This window comes from Dermacentor albipictus, chromosome 3, assembly GCF_038994185.2.
Source record: "Dermacentor albipictus isolate Rhodes 1998 colony chromosome 3, USDA_Dalb.pri_finalv2, whole genome shotgun sequence".
Classification (NCBI taxonomy): domain Eukaryota; kingdom Metazoa; phylum Arthropoda; class Arachnida; order Ixodida; family Ixodidae; genus Dermacentor; species Dermacentor albipictus.
In genome coordinates this window covers 101143831-101158449 of record NC_091823.1, presented here as the reverse complement: position 1 = coordinate 101158449, position 14619 = coordinate 101143831, and the positions used below count along the sequence as shown (strand labels likewise).

General features: G+C 43.0%; 1 protein-coding gene across 1 annotated transcript in view; it reads right to left on the bottom strand.

Moving 5' to 3' along the window:
- Nucleotides 1–657: 657 nt before the first annotated feature.
- The window catches only part of LOC139057730 (acid-sensing ion channel 3-like), a 46126-nt gene continuing 32164 nt past the window's right edge, over nt 658–14619 (bottom strand). The window contains exons 7-12 of the mRNA XM_070536478.1: nt 13435–13546; nt 7723–7810; nt 5523–5568; nt 5020–5054; nt 2608–2680; nt 658–843 (exon numbers count right to left, since the gene is read on the bottom strand). Coding sequence (XP_070392579.1) covers nt 658–843; nt 2608–2680; nt 5020–5054; nt 5523–5568; nt 7723–7810; nt 13435–13546 — 540 coding nt within the window. The remainder of the gene's footprint in view (nt 844–2607; nt 2681–5019; nt 5055–5522; nt 5569–7722; nt 7811–13434; nt 13547–14619) is intronic.

Genomic DNA, 14619 nt, shown 5'->3' with positions numbered 1-14619 from the left:
GACCAGTCCTTCGTATGCCTTTTTATCAAAATTGGTTAATTCTGCAGGACACTCAAAATTTTTACGAACAAAAAAAAGTAAGTGAGGTGTTTTTACATATTTACATATTTTTAAAATTTACATATTTTCATCATTTTGGGTTCTGTAGTTCCCGCATAATTTAAGTACTCAAAGCCGCGTCGCCTGTTAGGGCTGTTATTGCTAAAAATATAACTGGTTAGATGTAATTGGTTATTGAAGAAAGTAATTAGATTACTGTGAAAAATACCTAGCAAACAAAGTGATCGTTAATTCACATTACGAAAAAAGATAATTGATTACAAGTAATTAATTACTTGAGATTAATTAATTAATTAAGTCTGGCTGTCATCCACTCTTAAGAACAGTTTTAGTGTCAGACAGTTTTTGTGAATATGTGCCCAGAAGCCATAAGGGCTTGGCACCATCTCTGCGGGTAATTCAGAAGGTGGAAGTAGGTTTGCCAAAGAAAAAACAAATATTATTCTATCATTCTTTTTGTCTCTGCGCAGGTTTTCATGTTCTTGGAACGCTAGTGCTTCTATTGTCTGTCTACAGAGTCATGGCTACACCTGGAGTCATTTGTCTGGCTCGGGTGCGGTCGACTTACAATCCTGATTTGAATTTACAAAGTTCTTATTATCTCTGGTAGGGCGTGAATCTCGACGCCGCGCTCGTCTGATGGCTTCGGCGAAGATCACAGCGCGATCTGCAGCACGACCACAGTGACTGGAGGATCGCCTCCAGCATGCTGAAGAACATGAAGAAGGAGACGCCCAGGCACATTCCATTGATGCCGCAGAAGCTGTTCAGCACTCGGTTCAACTGCGGATTCAAAGAGAGAGCATTAGGGAAAGCAAGCTCGTCCGTGGAGCGGCGTCGAAATTAAAGAGAGAACATGGCTGACATAATGGGCAGGACTTGCGTCAGTGCTCTTGGGGCTGTATTATGTAGGAACTCTTCTCCACCTATTCTGTTCTTTTGTTATCCCCCATCGCGTCGAGTTGCCAATACCGGGGAAAACGTAGGCGTGGCACAATGCGAGCCAATAACGAAGGGCAGAAAAAGAGAAAATAAAAATAAACTTTTGTTGTCTTATTCGCCTGGGCAGCTACGCGGCATAATGTCGGGAAGTCACTCGCATACATAAGCATGAGGGCCCGCATCAGGCAAGTGCTGCAAAAGCGAGTTGTAAAATATCTTCTACATGAACCAAGAATGGTTACATGATAGCATGGTTCATGCCTTTCCAATTCCTAGCTTGTAGCCTGCGGCTACAGCTTATTACTAGACTGTATTCTTATAGTCAAATCACAGCATTGACTTGCAGGAAGCAGGTAGTATGCAGAGCATTAGTGAAAGTGGCATGAGGATGTGCTGTATATCTTATGGTATGCGATGACATGGGAAAATGTGTGCCGCCCGAAGAGATAAACATTAAGAGACAATAAAAAGTCTGTTTGCCAGATAATTAGACAAAATATAACGCTACAATCAAACTACCTTATTTAGTAGTGGCGCATGCAGTAACAAAACCAAGGCTCTTCTCAGATTGGTGCGTATTCGCTAATAACACTATTCTCTAACTCAGGAGTGACAGTTTATTTATTAGCTGACCGTCCGGACGCCTGTCAGGCAGATTACAGGTTGCCGCGGAAACTTTGTGACCACTACGGAAATGTCTAGAGAGCCCTTAAAAGTAACTTACGTAACTTAGTTCATGGTTAGACATGGACTCTACAAAAGGTCCCACTATATCTGTGCACCCTCTTCCCTCTTCTTTCTATTTGTCTCTTGCAATTACCCTTTCTCCACACTTCTTCCCCCAACCCCGTCACTTTCCTACGCCAACCTTTCCTCGTTGATTCTTTCATATAGTTCACCTACCTATAGCCGATAAACTGTTCTATCAGATTGGTCGACATTGCAGTACCCCCTACAGTACCGACGTCAATGAAAACACTAATCCGAAATGACAAATTTGGGATGCATAGAACGAAAATTTATGTTTTTCGAATCCCTGCAAAAGTTGTCCGGTTGTTTCATTTCATAAAGAGACAATATTAAAGTCACAGTCCACATACAATCTCTTGTCACTGTCAAACTTGATCAAACCTTTTATCTTTTATTTTCAATTTTTCTGGAATGTGGTGCAAGCGCAATCCGTTGTCGTCCCTTTATACCGCGCGTCGCAGCTAACGTTAGCCAAGCTCTTCAAGGAAAAAAAAATTATTGCAACAACGCACTGCAAGATACGATTTTAAGACCTATGCTGTTCAGTCATCACGCCTTTGGCGACAGCACACCCTAGATCTAAAAGTCGTATGTTGCGCTGTGTTCTTTCAACCATTTCCTTTTCTTGAACAGCTTGGTGAAGATTAGCTGGGGCACCCTATATACACTCTTGTTGATAGAAACAAAATTACTGCTGTTAGTCGCTGCTTTCATGCGTATTATCTTGCTACTTCGTGCTGCTTTTTGAGCGTCCTACTGAACTTCCGTTTTACCAGCCTTGAGTTCAATAAAGTGGTGGCCATATCATTCCTTTTGTAACCACAGATGGCTGCAAGAGCAGGGGAGGCTACTTACGTCATACTTCGGAACCGAGGCTACGCTCTCAAACGTCAGCGTCTTGTAGTAGACCACCACCTGGGCTAAAAAGCTGCAAGCAAACACAAAGTGGCAGAACGCAAATAAGCTATCGTTTTTTCTGTGGAAAAAAGTGTGGTTCTGAACAAATTACTCTACATGAAATGTATGTACGTGCTACAGAATTAATAAGGGAAAAGATGGAAGCAGAAGAGAAAAGAAGAGCAAACGCAAAGCGTAGCTGAAGTCCATAAGTTCAGCGCCTGGAAAATCTCCGCTGGAAAAAAAATTTCACTCCCTTGATCTTGTATGCGAGGACCGAATACCCAAAATTACTTTTAACCCATTTACTAAACGAGAGTAATATTTGTGGGCCTGTTGTAGAAAACTAAAACGGGTCTGAACGGTTGCAGCCGCGCAACCAGTTCACACCTACGAGTACTGTGTCCTAGCAAAGTTTTTTGCAAGTGACAGGTGGTAAAACAATGACAAGCTTTTGGTAAAACAACCGCACGTGAAGTTAGAGTCCGGCTATTCCTGGCTTAAACACCGTGTTTTGATTCAGGAGCTGAGAAGTGACACGTCACGAAATCAAGAAAACAGGCCAGAAGAGGCAAATACATTATGGTACTCCTCAGAAGCCTCGCCAAGAAGATTCGCTCAATAACTACGCCAGCTTAATCCAAGTGAACAAAATACTGACGTGCCATGGCTTCCGTAGGGCCTCAATTTTCTCAATCTAACCGATCGGAGCAGTGTATAATATCTTCGCCATTTATTGTCATAAGATATGTGGCGCGCATTATTGGGTGTTGAAAACGCTGTTTCCTTGGCATTTTCTGTCCCGACCGATAGTTGACTCAAAATCACGATTTTCTGCCATATATATTTTCAGGAGTGTTCGTCAGATATATTTCAAATGCAAATTAGCAGCCCCACCTCCCGCATATCTGAGAGTACGTAGGTTTCAGATTATTAATTATCTTAAGATGCTTAACATTCTGATCAAGAAATGGCAATCTAATGTTAAAGAAACACATATTGAAACAGGGAAAATGCACTGTATAATATTGCGGGGTGCTGAAGCTATGCATAATATCTTTATTTCTATAGTTCCTTCTTTGAGGAAAAAAACTGACTAAAACCGACTAAAGCCGCAACTACCCGCTCTACTTCGCCATGAACGGCGTGGCAACCATCATTGATGAGGCAATTATATTTTCTAACCACTGCAATCAGAAAATAAACCGTGTTCTAAGCAGTGAGTTCTTCCAATTAGGTCGACAGTGTCCAGGCACAAAGGTTGTAAACGCGAAGGTCTGCAGCCGTCGCATCCATCGCAGTTTCTTTTCTTTTGTTTTCTTTTAGTTCTTCAAAGACAAGCTGCAATTATAGCATGTGTGAATAGCATGTGAATGTGAATAGCATGTGTTCATCGTATTTCCCAAATGTGGTCTAAATGGTTTATATTTATAGGCCCTTCGTTCATTCGGCGTTTGTAGACAGTACAATGAACGCTATGAAAGCTCCTCCAGTCTGTGTCTTTTGTTTTTGTTATGACTGTTTTAAAGGAATGCCATTGCGGCTGTTATTTCTTCAGCAGTGGACCATTTTTGTTTCGTTCCATTTAAAATTTATGTTTTATTTTTCTGGCCACCCAGCATTTTTACTTGTGTTGGTGACGGACCTACGAGCACTGTGTTCGATGAACATGGCACGGACAGATGCCGTCGATTGTGTTTCTGCCAAAGCATTGTAACACTCCTTGGCTGCTGCTCTCTGTCTTCCTGCTATCTATTATTTTTACGATGGGCTAGCCGGCAGTTGTAAACATGCCCAAGCACGCCAAGTACATATGCTTTCATTGAGGACTTTGCTGGATCAGTTTTCCTTTCTATATTTTTTGTTAATGCGGAGCGACATTTGTTTAATTCCATACGACTTTCATCTGATCGCGGACTTTCCCTCCAAAAACATGCTTAACAAAATTCATCATGTTAAGGGAGGGATTAACGCGATTCCATTCGTGCAGATGAAATCGTGGCTGAATTCACAAAACACTTTTTTGCTTCTACTGCTGTCATTAATCGTGTAGTTTCGCTTCTAATAGGTCTAACGTCATGAACGGCTGGAATGTGCTGTTACGAACAGCTCTGGCATAACTTTTCTGGTGAATATGGGTGCAGAGTCGAATTCACAAATTTTTAATTCTTAAGCTGTTTGCCTTGTGGCGGCCCCCTTCACTAATGACCTATCGAATGTGAGAACTGGTCGGCATGTAGCATAAGTGCATAAGTTCTAGCGTAAGAAGTGTTTTTGAGAACACTGGCGTCGACCCCTTTCTTCTTCTCATACAAGAAAAATTAGAAAGTATGAGTAACATGGGCGTCCAGCCGAGATGAAGCTGCTCACCGTTTCGGTACGGTTGTTTGGTTGCTATGAAATTCCTGCAGAGGAAATAAAACAAAACAAGACCAATGGAACAATCAATACTAGATAAAATTAAGATGCCTCGAAAAATACGTGAGGCCAGGTATTGTATTTGGGACAGCATTAAGGGCTAGAAACAGGGGCCTGGAGCAAAAAGGTCTTATACGCTAGAATTTTTTGTAAGAGCAAGTACAACGCAACCCTAATTATGGACATATTACCGCTTGCCACCAGCCAATAGTAGAAACCACCTGCGAAAGACAAACTTTTTGGATTCGTATTTGCCGAATATATCCGAAACCAAGACTTACCGTCACCTGCCTTTACGAAAAGCTTTAGTTCTAGAACTTTTCTTTGAATACTGGCCCAGCTTTGACCACTTCGCTCCATAAATGATACATGAGCTCAATCACACATGCGACCAAAGATAAGTAAGCATGCCAATCAAAAACACTTTTTGGAGTCAAGTTTTATTACATGCTTACCTCAGGCATGGCAGCGAAAGATATTTCTTTGTAGTGGTCGATATCACTGCATGGAAAGTAAACGTATGATTGAGTGCTCAATATTCAGATTACGTGATCTGTACAGATCTTCGATCCGATAAGTCCAATAAGTCTTAATTTTTAACGTAAATGATCCAAGGCTAAACAAAGAAGAGGCCGGTTAATAAGAAATGTCAGTTCCCACTTTGTCAGGTTAATTTAAGCATGCCATTTCATGCTGTTTCTTCACCAAAACCAGAATGGCTGCTCTACAACGATGCGCCAGGATGTCGTTGTGGAGCTGCATGTCAAAGTGTAGGGCATAGCTAGGTGCTAGCCAATTACAAGTGGCAAAAGGAATGAAAAATCCAAACAATGTTGAGACTACAGTCCGAGACTACAAATGAGCGCGAATTAGCGATCAGCTGTATCTCGTGGACTACGCTTGGTCATTGTTCTTTTTTTTTAATTTGGCTTCCCTTGGCATTCAACTTCTCGTCGTCTATTGGCTTCAATTGGAGTTCAGCATGCTTAAAGAGACACTAAAGGCAAATATTAAGTCAGGCTAAAGCGATAGATTAGTGCTCGAGAATCTTTCAGGGCGAGTGACATGGTCGGAACCTTGAAGAGGCGGTCTTTGCGGAGCTCCCTGGTGGGTACAGGAAACAACCACCCCCTCCACCAAAAAGATGTTACGTGAAACGACACGAGGCGTGACTATTTACAGTGTATTCACAACGAGGTACGCAGCGGCAACCAAGCCTGCACGCCACCCAGAGCCAAGTCTTCTTCATCTTCTGCTCCAACCAGAATGCCCCTTTCGGAATTAGTTGGCTTCGTAACATTATTATCGCGAACAGAGCCTTAATAACCGGGAAACTGAGGTAAATGCACGCCCTGATTAGAGACTCTCCCGGGACATTCAAGTACTTGCCCGATGACGAAAGCACTCCTCAGTTAAATTTTGTCAATAGTACTCAACCACTCGTTGCAAGAAAGATCCTTGTAGTGTACTATAAGACAAAATAAGATGCTGCTTGTCCAGTTCTGTTTGCTTTTTAGAAAAAATGACTCATTGGCATTAACCTTGACAGAGGCTTTCATGTTTCAGTAGTTTAGTTATTGCGTAGTGCTACGCAGGTTTTTGCTGGCTCGCGAAACTCGTACAAACTGCAAGTAGCAGAGAATTCAGCTTCCATGTGATGTCGCGGGATGCCCGAACGGTCTACGCCACTTCACCTTAAAGCACCTGCAGCGGCGAATTCACCGCTCTGTCTGGGTTCGGTACCGCCATCTGTTGGGCGCCGTATCACTCCCTTCCCCACCGCCCGGTTGGGTGATGGTGGGGATTGGAATTTCGTAAAATGTATTCGGACCCTTCAGATGCAATTTTCTCGTTAAACTAAGTATTTCCTTTACGTGAAACAAGGGTTGCGAGGTTTCTGTAATGGTATTTAAAGAGTCCACTTCGACTTAGTATTTGCCTTTAGTTTCCCTTGAAGCTTCTTTTTTTTTCCTGTAACAAATCGAGTAAGACTACACGATTTGTTGTAAGTGAACGCATTTTGGGCAAGTTATTGTAGCATGTGTCAAAATGGTGCTACTAGTCTTACTTTTTTTGTCATCCGCGTTATCTCACATTTTGAGCAAACCTCATTGTATTGTCGTGGAAAACCCGGCGGAAAATGTTGTCGACATTAGCTATTGCCAGCAACACCATTAAAATCTGTCAGTCAAACAACAGATTGATTATTTATTCAGTCATTCAATTTGATTCATTCATTAATATGTTAGTCAGTCTTAAGCCATGAATAGTTTATTCAGTCAGCGGAACAACCAACTAGCCAGTCAGTCAGGTGACCAGCCAAATAGCGAGGCAGGCAGGTAGGCACGCTGGTTGGTGAACCGAGGCGATGATGTCGTTAAATAGTCCATCACAGTGAGAAAGTCCTGAACGAGGGTGAAAGGATCAACAGGGCACTTTCACGGTACAACAAGAGGAGCTTAATGCTTGCACCTTTCACCAGACATAACGTCGACAGTTCGTGTATGTCTTATATGTTTTCGTACTTACTTCTGATGCCATCAAGCAGCTGCCTAAAATCACCTGGAATTTCCGGATGGCAAAACCGGATGTCGCATGCCATGGAGCCATCTTTTCTGAAATGAACCACTACAGAGTACAGCCTCACATACTCACATGCAGGACCGAAAACATCGGCAGTATCGTTGCACATACGGCAGGTCCATGACTGCACGGACTTGGCGAACGCAGTCCCAGTGTTTTTCTGCGTTAAAATGCGATACGTACAACTGGCATGTAGGGTGGCTCATATGTCATCACCGTGGGAAAGGAGGGGAAAATGGAAATCGGCTTCGAATTTTATTTCGAAGTATTCTTTACAAACTTCAGGCGTTTCGCGTGTGTCTACATATATGTATTTAGCCTCCAACGCTGTAGGGGCTGGCGATGCCTACCGATTTGAGCTGCTGCTTATATGGTCATGTTCTCGTTGCCGGCATGGTCGCGGCATCGTCATCGTCATCGCCAGCCTACGTAACTTAGCCTCCCTTACCCCTCACCTCTTCGATTAATAAAGTTGTTATCACTCACTCGCCCTTTGAGCTCGACCATCCGACTGACGCCTCTGATTATCTCGTACTACCTGCGCCGAGCCAGCTGGTGGGCGTACAAAGATCCGGGTATGTAGGCTGGGGTATGCCGAATGAGGGGTTGCCTTCTCCCCGAAGAGAGAGTCAAAAGCTAGTTTCTCACCCAGTGCGCAGCAAACGTCTCCTGATGCTGACAAAGAAGCTCTTGGAAAACCACAGCTTCGTCGAGAAATACGTCAACTGCGACATTGCGTTCCTCAGAGGTTTACTTGAGCACCTCGCGAATGGTGTACTTCTGGGGTATTACTTGGCGCAGAGGAAGGAAAGCGTGTTCGCACTGACCGAGCCGCTAGGCAAGCCCCCGTTCTTTCTGGCCGTCAGCATGTCCCAGCTCCAAAATGAGTGCCTGCTCGAAGTGATCGAGAGAGTCAAAGAGCCGGTCGATCTGCTCCGCCGCAAGGTTGATGCCGTATACAGCTACCTGCAACATGCTTCGCATAACTTCGATCCCTTCAGTTAGTGGGATCTGCATGACTTTTTACTTTGCTTTTTTCTAATATAGGAAACAACTGTACGAAATTCCAGAGTTTTGCTTTCGAGCGCTAAGGACCTGCAATGTACATAGCCTGGTGAAACTCACATTTTTTCTCATTATGAATGCCTTTACACCAACACTTCGCAACGTTTTTATCCGATCAGTGTCCCTTCTAATAAAAAATTATCGCCTGGCGCACAAAACGGGGTACTGTGTCTTGTAAGTAACACATACTACATATTTCCCCGCGAGCTTCGAGCGAACAGGCGTTTGCAATGTCACTAACGCGTGATTTTTAACGCTGCAGTGCTTTCCACAAAGATGGTCCGGTCGCGGATAATTTTGCAGGTGCACTAATAGATTATGTGGCGCGTTCTAGAATTTACGTCGTCCTCCCGAGCGCATCTGGAAGATTCAATAACGCATGTAAAAAAGCAGCCAAACGCAAGCATTAGTTATTTAACTCCCACTGCACTTGTCTTAAGGATGGCGACGCTACGGGGCAGAGTGTATTTGCGCCAGCATCCACAGGAGACTGTTAAGTAGAGACCGTGAGGACATCCTGCCAAAAAGAGGGGAGTATGTGGTGGCGCCCTCTGGGCAAGGTGGTGGAAGACGCGGGCGGGGATGACATCCGTCTGCGGTGTGGGCAAGTGTGTGTGGGCGAGCGGCCGTGGGGGGAGATGTGGAAGTTTTAAGGCGCAGAAAGCCGAGTTAGGCCTAAGAAACCTGTTAAGAAACATTATTCAACTCACCCAGAATGATTGCTGGCCTCAATTTCTAGGCTAAATTGGCATGTTGGTACAATCCTCCATGCCCCTACACCGAGAAAATTTTCTCCTACGTGAGAAATCGAAGGAGCAATGAAGCACTCCATCCTTTTGCAACTGTACGAATGCAGGTTCTCGATTAACGTGAAGATAGAGAGAGAGCAAGCGCTGTCTGACATGGAACGTAGTCGTTAAGGAAAAAGAAACTGTCATAGCCGGCTAACAATAAGCAAGAGTGGTGTGAGCCAGCGCATCTGGCAGCACACGCGCAGAGTAAGCACTGTGAGATCAGTGGCCAATGGCAGACAGCGAGAATACACTTTCAAGAACACACACATCCTGAGCCACAACTAAATACTTGGAATCCACACTTGCCAAACAAAAAACGCATCTACGAGAAAATCCTCCAAATTCCTTTTGTTTGTCAAGGTCTAAGGAAGAGAGGGAGAGAGAAACAGGAATTAAGAGGGCCCCCACGTGTTTATTTAAATAGAGATTTATGCGACAAGACTAGCTCCTCAAAAGAAACAAAAAACACAAGGAGCTTCACCAGAACAGAAAACCTGCTTTGCTACCCTACACGCCGACACGGGAAGGCCAGTTTAGACATAATTCCAGCGCGGACATGCTAGAAGCTCGATCGCAGTCTTAAGAATTCATTTACTGGAATACGAGTAAAATTAAACATTTCCGTCTGTTGGATGAAGTACGTAAGGGGAAAAGTGTTAGCGTGCTAACGGCTAAATAGGCCTTTCTTTTCTTCTTTTCTTTCTACAAATGCCCTTGACTGTAAATGTTGTTTTCCTTTTTAGCTATCCTATACTATTCTACGAGGAGGGTATACTCTCATAGATATAGTCACTTTTCATTTAGACTATTTTTTTGTGATGGCTATCGTTTTTAGCCGAATAACAGTCGTAACTGCGTAAGCGAGTATTCACTTGCGTCATTGTTCTAGACTCGTGTTGAAAACGCTTTTTTTTCGTGAGGGAATTTGCTCATTGCTTACCGCTCAAGATAGTGATCGACGTGTAAAGAAACGATCACCGCGACTGTGACCAATCAGAAGCGTAAATTTGGATTGATCCATTCGACTCTGGCTTTCGGCTCTAGAGCATCGTCAAGATTGTTGCGAAGGTGTTGAAGCAGCTATTTTAGCGCTCCTTAGCGCTACACTTTGGCAACCGCGCAACGACTCGCGTTTTGCATAAAAGCTAACTACTCTGTTTGAACGCAAAACATTTGGTGGGCGATACTAATCCATAAGAAAGGGGACGCCAAAGACTTGAAAAATTATAGACCGATCAGCTTACTGTCCGTCGCCTACAAAGTATTTACTAAGGTAATCGCAAATAGAATCAGGAACACCTTAGACTTCTGTCAACCAAAGGACCAGGCAGCATTCCGTAAAGGCTACTCAACAATAGACCATATTCACACTATCAATCAGGTGATAGAAAAATGTGCAGAATTTAACCAACCCTTATATATAGCTTTCATTGATTACGAGAAAGCGTTTGATTCAGTCGAAACCTCAGCAGTCATGGAGGCATTACGGAATCAGGGTGTAGATGAGCCATACGTAAAAATACTGGAAGATATTTATAGCGGCTCGACAGCCACCGTAGTCCTCCACAAACAAAGCAACAAAATCCCAATAAAGAAAGGCGTCAGACAGGGAGATACGATCTCTCCAATGCTATTCACCGCATGTTTACAGGAGGTATTCAGAGACCTGGAGTGGGAAGAATGGGGGATAAAAGTTGATGGAGAATACCTTAGCAACTTGCGATTCGCTGATGATATTGCCTTGCTTAGTAACTCAGGAGACCAATTGCAATGCATGCTCACTGACCTGGAGAGGCAAAGGAGAAGGGTGGGTCTGAAAATTAATCTGCAGAAAACTAAAGTAATGTTTAACAGTCTCGGAAGAGAACAGCAGTTTACGATAGGTAGCGAGGCACTGGAAGTGGTAAGGGAATACATCTACTTAGGGCAGGTAGTGACCACGGATCCGGATCATGAGACTGAAATAACCAGAAGAATAAGAATGGGCTGGAGTGCGTTTGGCAGGCATTCTCAAATCATGAACAGCAGGTTGCCACAATCCCTCAAAAGGAAAGTGTATAACAGCTGTGTGTTACCAGTACTCACATATGGGGCAGAAACCTGGAGGCTTACGAAAAGGGTTCTGCTGAAATTGAGGACGACGCAACGAGCTATGGAAAGAAGAATGATCGGTGTAACGTTAAGGGATAAGAAAAGAGCAGATTGGGTGAGGCAACAAACGCGGGTAAATGACATCTTAGTTGAAATAAAGAAAAAGAAATGGACATGGGCCGGACATGTAATGAGGAGGGGAGATAACCGATGGTCATTAAGGGTTACGGACTGGATTCCAATGGAAGGGAAGCGTAGCAGGGGCGGCAGAAAGTTAGGTGGGCGGATGACATTAAGACGTTTGCAGGGACAACATGGCCACAATTAGTACATGACCGGGGTAGTTGGAGAAGTATGGGAGAGGCCTTTGCCCTGCAGTGGGCGTAACTAGGCTGATGATGATGATGATGACTTAGTTTTTCAGTTCTTTTAAAGTAAACAGAGTTTTCCAGACGTCCATCTTTATTTTTTGTACTCCAGGCAGTGTACACTATTTCAGCGAGGTTGATATTTGGGAAGGCTGGTACTGATGTTTGGAGAGGGTGTTCTTTTTTCTAATGTTTCTACGGGCGACGCTTTGACACAAGCAAGCACACATACACATAACGTAGATAGATAGATAGATAGATAGATAGATAGATAGATAGATAGATAGATAGATAGATAGATAGATAGATAGATAGATAGATAGATAGATAGATAGATAGATAGATAGATAGATAGATGGATGGATGGATGGATGGATGGATGGATGGATGGATGGATGGATGGATGGATGGATGGATGGATGGATGGATGGATGGATGGATGGATGGATGGATGGATAGATAGATAGATAGATAGATAGATAGATAGATAGATAGATAGATAGATAGATAGATGGATGGATGGATGGATGGATGGATGGATGGATGGATGGATGGATGGATGGATGGATGGATAGATAGATAGATAGATAGATAGATAGATAGATAGATAGATAGATAGATAGATAGATAGATAGATAGATAGATAGATAGATAGATAGATAGATAGATAGATAGATAGATAGATAGATAGATAGATAGATAGATAGATAGATAGATAGATAGATAGATAGATAGATAGATAGATAGATAGATAGATAGATAGATAGATAGATAGATAGATAGATAGATAGATAGATAGATAGATAGATAGATAGATAGATAGATAGATAGATAGATAGATAGATAGATAGATAGATAGATAGATAGATAGATAGATAGATATTGTCACGTGGTGGTGACGTTGAAGAACACAGTAGCAATACTGTGAAAGACAAAAAAGTTTTATTGGGCGAACCTGTGCCCATAAAAACAGGCTAGACTTGTAGCACGACGAGAGCGGCGAACACGGTCGGCGATCGTCGAAAATCTGATCAGCGGGTCGAGCGCGTCGGCTTTCCTACAGCAGTCCTCGAATGTTCCAGACTAATCGCTTGGAACCGGGTGTCTTCCACAAAGTTCTACCTCATTCGCGTCACGCGATGAAATCAGATAACATAAGGTTCGGCGACAACAGATAGCGGATAGAAGCAGCGATAACTTTCCAGAAACTTCGGATACATGCAGGCACGTCCCGCGCTGTGCGATAAGATTTGCTAGGCGGCGAAACGTGTCCCCCGATAAAGACAAGTACACCTGTCAATATATATATATATATATATATATATATCCTTTCCTCAGTTTCAGAATAACCTGCAGCATGCAACTCTCAAAAGCAAGGCTTAAGCACAGTAACTCTCGTCCCCAAGATGATCCCGCACAGTGTGGCATCCAGTGCGTATTTTCATTAAAATGTGACGCAAGCTAACCTCCACAGACGGGCGTCTTCAGACGGTCATCGCGGGAAGAGAAGGGCAAGTTCTGGGATTCGCACTTGCATCTGTACCGAATCATCTCTTGGTGGCAGATCTTCATGCAGTCCTGTATTCAAAGAGATAAGGAAACAAAACTATGTGCGCCGAACAATAAAGGCATGTAGCACGCATTTATATGCAGCATGGAGGCATTTACTAACTTGTTGTTAGAGCCTGATGTTTTAGAACAGCCAGACCTTTCAGTTAGCCCTTTAAAACAATGTAGCAGCATTTTTGTTTTGCTGACATTTAGAGCCAGTTTCATTGAAGCCTCAACTGAAGAGAACAGTTGGCAAAGACATTATAAAAGCCGAGGGTACGCCACATCCTTCTTCGTTTGAGGCATTGTTCTTGAACGTATACGAAATGTCCTTGTCAAAAGTGTACAGAGAAAAGCACTTCGTTTTATTTATGAGGCCTACAACCAAAATACATCTGTTAGAGAACTCTGAATTCGATGACGCCTTCCAACACCTGACTCAAGCCGTAAATGGCATCGATTAAAAATTATGTATACCATTGTCAACAATCAGACAAAACTGGAATTTGATAGATACATCGAGTCAAACAAATCAAGACACACGAGACATAAGCATAAAACAAGTATTGTAATACCACAATCACGAAATTCGGCCTACCGCTTTTCGTTTTTCCCACGAACAATTGCGGAGAGGAATTCCCTGCCGTAAGAAGTAACAAATTTAGCTAGCGTTGAATAATTTTTACCTGCCCTTCCTGACCATGTGTAAGCTATCAGATTTGCTACATCAATTTTCTTTGTGGCTATAAGCGGCGCACACTATGTGGTATTGCTACTGTCGTAACCATTTCTTTATTTCAGTACACTCGTTGTCCACAAGTTTATGTCCATTCTTTTTTATCTATTGTACAGTTATATAATCTTTGCTTTGCTTTACGCGCAAGTGTTTTCAGATCGTTATTTGAAAGTGATCTCAATTTTGTGCTAGAAAACCTTCTTGCTCTTTTCATTAAGCTATTTTGCTCTTTATAAATAAATAAATAAATCGTATGTACGCATGTCTCTAACCGGTACAAACCTTCCTTCCAAAACACGTATGCCTCGCACGGCATTTCCTTTTCTTGCGCTATTCTGCTGTGTTGTTCTGCATTCGTAGCAAT